Below are 5,556 nucleotides of genomic sequence, written 5' to 3'. Positions count from 1 at the left end.
ATGAAACACTCAACGTAAACTTTTGAATTTATTGAACTATGGGTGTTTTAAGCATAAATGTCCTTAAAAGTAGAATTTTTAGAATCGTGAACAACAAAGTCTGACTCAATATTGAGTAGCACATGATCATCCTCAGAAACATAAAGCGCAAAAATATAAGGACAAAAATCAAGATCTTCCGTGGAAGGAAAACATAAGGACAAGAACCAAGATCTTTCGTGGAAGGAAAACATAATAATTTATTCAAAGATTCTTCATTTCCAAACTCTTTCATAGGCCAAACATCTGAAAAATTATCATAATGAGAAAATATTCTAAAGCAATCCTTAATCATCCCTAAGTTTAAAGCAACCACAACTACCCCTCCAAAATCAGGCAACAGAAGTTCACGATAAGATTCCTTCTTCAAATTAAGAGAAACAATAACCCATGAAGAATGTGAATGTCTAGATACTAACTAATTAATAATTCCACTAGCGAATTTTCCTAATCGATTCAAAAGGTTACTAGTACATGGTGTTTTCCTAAGACTTAACACCCAAGGTATAAACCTTTCCTTTAGTTTTGTAAGCCCTAATACCATTAATGACACAAGAATTATCGTAGGAAACTACAACAATATTGTAACTGACAATGATATTATCATAGCCAACCACGTGATAAAAACAATTTTGAATTTTTTTAGAGGATACTCTAGTCGCATGGCACGAGTGGTTCCTTATGCAAAATGGAGGTTGAAGACAATGATATTAGGGTTTCATTGGAGGAGATCAAATATTTGATAACCGTTGTTTCACCATTAGTGGATTAGAAAAGTGAGGTCGTTTTGTTCATCGGTAAAGGTAATTGAAGGCATTCCTTCTAGAGTGTGTTAGTAGAAAGTGGTTGCCAAGGATTAGTACTAATTAGGGACGGTAGTGGGCATGGTATTATAATACTTGTCCTCAAATCCGCAATTTGAAAAAATCCTCGTATCCGAGACCATACCGCGTGAGCACCAATGTTTGCGCATGTACTCATACCCTATGGGTACCTGGGTATCCATACCCATACCCGTTTACTCGCATTTTTAATAAAAAATGATCGATAAATTATAATTTATCATGTCATTTTAATTTTTTTAACATTAAAAAAAGGATGTTATTGTTGAGTTAAGAAATAAACAAACATTTATATAAAATTCATAGAAATTTAATAGCGATGTATTTAATAAAATTGATAGATTAAAATCTGTATATAATAATTAAAATAATAATATATAAATACATATTTAACGGATATGGGACAGGTTAGGTGTTAAGATACATGTATCCGCACTCATACCCATTTATTTTAGTGAATAATTATTTGTGCCTGTTATAGATAATTTTTTCATTGGTTGGAGGTGCGATTTCTTGGAAGAGCAAGAAATAAACATGTATTAATCTTTCGACCATGGAATCAGAGTTTGTGGCTCTTACTTCCACTGGTCAAGAAGTTGAAGGTTAAGGGACCTTCTATTGAAAGTTTCGTTGGTTAAAGACAATATTTCTAAAGTGTTGATACATTATGATAGTCAAGTGACCCTAGCAAGAGCATTCAGTGAAGTATATAATGGAAAATCTAGGCACATAGGTCTTAGACATTCTTTCATGAGAAAATTAATTAAGGATGAAATCATTTCACTGACATATATACGAACAAGCTATAATTTAGTTGATTCGTTTACTAAGCCACATGCCAGAGACTTGGTAAAGACTACCTCGAAAGTTATGTGATTAAAACTCCTACAATAAGGGTTCCGACAACGGTAACAACCCAATCTGAAGTTAATAAATCTTAACCTAAGATTCAATGGGTAACAACAAATCGTTGAGTTGGATGATTATGCAACATCTTGTGACAATGTTGACTATTACATATTAAGGGTTGAGTTTTTCAAACTCTTAATGAAGTTCTTTATCGAGGACATGTATCTTAAGAAATAGATACAAAATTAACTTCACCTATATAAATTTCGAGATGGTTTCGTCTATCATAAAAAATTCACGAAAGCAGAAAAAACACATGGCCATAAATAGTGTTAGGCGAGAGATGCAGATGAAGAACCATTAAAGAGTGCGTGTAAGATAATGTCGGTATAATCACAAGGGATAACAGTTCAAAGCATTGCTACCTAACATTCTTATTAGACTTTACATTATCCATACTAAGGTTAAGTTCAAATCGAAAAATACTTAACTGTATTAACATTCTTTGTTTATATTTTCTGGAATTGATCTTGTTAGCATTAGAACAAGTGGGCGATTATTGGAAATTATGAATAATTAATTCTCATGGGAGTGTTCCAATATGACAAGAAGTATGAAGTTGAGTTATAAATGCATTGTCAATAGTCTCACATAGAAAGTGGTGTTCACTTTAAAAGCATTTATAAAGACTTAAAAACATTAAACTCAACAAATGAGCTAAAGAGGATAAAGTGGCACATGGACAAATGTGGTGGGCTCAAACATTATGCCACATATCTCATCCGAACAATCCATCGTTGGTGTTGCCACAGGCGACACCGGCTCCGAAACCGGGTATGAGGGCGTGGCCGTAGAGACGCTAGTGATGACTTGTATGAAGCATTTGAGCACTTAGACACGACGCATTAGAGCAATCAGGCTACTCGTGGCGTTATACGACGGCGTCGATGGCACTCCGACAGATTGCAAACATATATTTTTAAAGAAAGTGATATCAATCATCCATTCAACTTTATTAATATATCTAACAGGGTCTCAAGTTCAAACCTATAACATCCAACTTGTTCATCTTTAAAGGAGGAAGGAACTTCAACCACTAAATTAAAACTTGTAGACAATTAAACCAAAATTTGTGATATTCACTTGCAGCTTTTACTTTTAAGTAATCAAAGTCTGATTATTCCTAATTTACTAAAAGTTATTTTATTGATTTTCCTGTTATTTATATTCATGTGGATGATTTGTTAATTTTTAGTAATAATTTTTCTGAAATTAACAAAGTTAATACATATTCATCCTTTCCCTTATTTTAGATTCTTAATCAAACTAGAATTGCATGACATTCATCTAGTTTGAGAAAGGATATTAACTACACTTTTCAATTCAACTTTAAAAAAAAATTATTTTTTTAATTTATTAAATAATTAATATATAAATAATTAACGTATTTAATCTATATAATAAAATAGATACATCCACAATTCTCTATCTTTCCCTCTCCGGATAAGATAATCACAAATTTTGAATTTTGTGGTTGAAACACTAAAAAATCAACATATTGCATTGCATACAGGTGCACTTATATGTTGAGATAAAACCTATAACCAATGCAACCAACCAGTCAAAATAAACTACTGCTAATTCAAGTTCAAGCAGTTGACACAAATTGCAGAAGCCATGAATCTAGTCCATATTTTCTATGATATCATTACATAAATCATAAATGTGAATAATATTCATTTGAATATAATTACTGTGTTGGCTATTGGTGCTATTGAACCTAGCACTTCCTCGGATAGGGTTCAAATTGAAACAGAACTGCCATTAAACAACTAAACCCAACCTATGATGAAATAATAGAAAAATAACAACAACAAAAAATCAGTGAGAGAGAGAAAACTATTATCTTAGAAAAAAACAAACAAACCACTAACCATGCATATAATGAAATGAACAATTGAAGAACCAACAAAAAAAAATCTCTTAGTTATCGTACATATTAAACAAGCGACATATTTCTTCACCTCATAATGAACAATAATCCATGAAGTTATCATCAAACACAAGGTATATAACAACCAAAAATTAACATATAAGTTGCAGTCAAGGATTTGAAGAATCCAGTGGATTGGTTTTTCATAAACCTCATAAACAAGTGGCATAACATAACATAACATACATTACCTAGATACAAGGTGATATCAAACTCTCTTGGTAGATTTCAGGAACCATCCAACCATTGATGTCTTGAATTTCAGGAGTTTTAAAAGTACCATCTCTCGCATTGTAAACAACCAACCGAGACTGATACTCCAGCAGTACCTTATCCTCCTCAGAAACATAAAGTGCCTTGGTATAAGGACAAGACCCAACATCTCCTATGTAAGGAACTCGGAACAATTTAGTCCAAGAATCTTTATTTCCATACTCGTTCATAAGCCAAATATCTGAAAAAGTATTACTATGAGAAAGTATGCACAAGCAATCCCTCAATACCCCTAAAGATAAAGTAACCACGGCTACTCCTCCATAATCAGGCTGCAACAACTCTCGATAAGATTCCTTCTCCAAATCAAGAGAAACAATGACCCACGAAGAATATGAATCTCTAGATGCCAGCCAATTAACAGTTCCACGAAGGAATTTTCCCGAGTCATCAAAAGGAACACCCGAAGGGAAATCCTGAATCATTCTCCAAGCATTGGTACCCAATGTAAGAACCTTCACTTGAGTTTCGTAACTGCCATCAGATTCATAGCAAGAAATAGCAACCACTTTGTAAGTGTCACTGATATGAGCATAGCCAAATCCATAAATTGTGTAACTCCCCTCTCGTTTTGGATTATCTAAAGAGGGCAATTTCGTAAATTTCCTGATGGAAGGGTTCCACAGTAGAGCGAAACGTTGATCGAGTGCGAAACAGAGGATGCCGTGGCAAGAGTCAACAATTAGATCAAAACGGTTTCGATTGTTCAGAGGGTACTCTAGCTGCATGGCGGTGGCGGTGACTTCGGTGAAGACTGAGGAGAGAGGATAAGTCGTGAGGACGAACTCGCGAGAGGGGCTGACGAAGGTTAAGAGAAGATGGTGGCGCGTTGTTGACACGCGAAGGTGCTTCTTGGCAAATTCGGGATCGGAGATCAGAGATTTCCAGGACTTACAGACGGATTGGAGTTGCATGAGGAACTTCACGGGAAGCCTAGAGAGAATTTCTAGCACAATCTCGAATGGAAGAGTGGGAAGTGGCGTCGCGTGAAGGGAATCTTCGGAAGATGATGATGGTGAAGTTAGGGTTCCGGTGGAGGAGTTCAAACGCTGCCTCTTGATGGCGGTTGATAGCGGATCAGATGAAACGACACCGTTTCCATCCTCGGTTTCGCTACTTGGCGCCATTTCTGAGTGTGTGGCTACAGCTATAGCTAAATGAATTTAATAGTTAATTAAATACCAATACTATTACTAGTTTCTTTGAAATTTCCCAAAGCAATTAGCAAGTAAGTTCACACCAGAAGTTTCCACATTTTTTATTGTGAAAAATAATGGGCCAGTTTGTTTTAGCTTTGAAAAAAATGGATTTTTTCTTTGTATTTTTGAAAATGAATTTTACAAAAATGTTTTTCAAAATATTATAAATTTTTCTAAATTTATTTTTTATAAATTAAAAGATTGAATTATTCATAGTATAACATAAATATACATTATTGAAGATCAAAACATAGTCAAAATCACAATTTTTAAAAAAAAATTGTATCTCAAAAATGATTTTTAAAAAAAACTATTTGAAATAGCTTCAAAATTAAGTGATTTTTTGAAATTTTGATATCCA

At 33.9% G+C, this 5,556-nt stretch overlaps 1 protein-coding gene across 2 annotated transcripts; it reads right to left on the bottom strand.

Moving 5' to 3' along the window:
* Positions 1–3,278: 3,278 nt before the first annotated feature.
* LOC127092999 (F-box/kelch-repeat protein At3g23880) lies at positions 3,279–5,187 on the bottom strand. Of its 2 annotated transcripts, none has more exons than XM_051031889.1 (2): positions 3,915–5,187; positions 3,279–3,328 (listed from the first exon to the last, which is right to left on the bottom strand). In XM_051031889.1, the coding sequence occupies exon 1, from the start codon at positions 5,121–5,123 to the stop codon at positions 3,915–3,917; it is 1,209 nt and encodes a 402-aa protein (XP_050887846.1). In that variant the 5' UTR covers positions 5,124–5,187; the 3' UTR covers positions 3,279–3,328. The 2 variants fall into 2 exon arrangements, with proteins under 2 accessions (XP_050887846.1, XP_050887845.1); XM_051031888.1 differs by lacking the exon at positions 3,279–3,328 and adding an exon at positions 3,397–3,573.
* Between the last annotated feature and the right edge of the window lie 369 nt (positions 5,188–5,556).

Source organism: Lathyrus oleraceus, chromosome 6, assembly GCF_024323335.1.
Source record: "Lathyrus oleraceus cultivar Zhongwan6 chromosome 6, CAAS_Psat_ZW6_1.0, whole genome shotgun sequence".
NCBI classification, from domain to species: domain Eukaryota; kingdom Viridiplantae; phylum Streptophyta; class Magnoliopsida; order Fabales; family Fabaceae; genus Lathyrus; species Lathyrus oleraceus.
The sequence above is the reverse complement of the archived record's forward strand: the minus strand, read 5'-3'. Positions and strand labels throughout refer to the sequence as shown.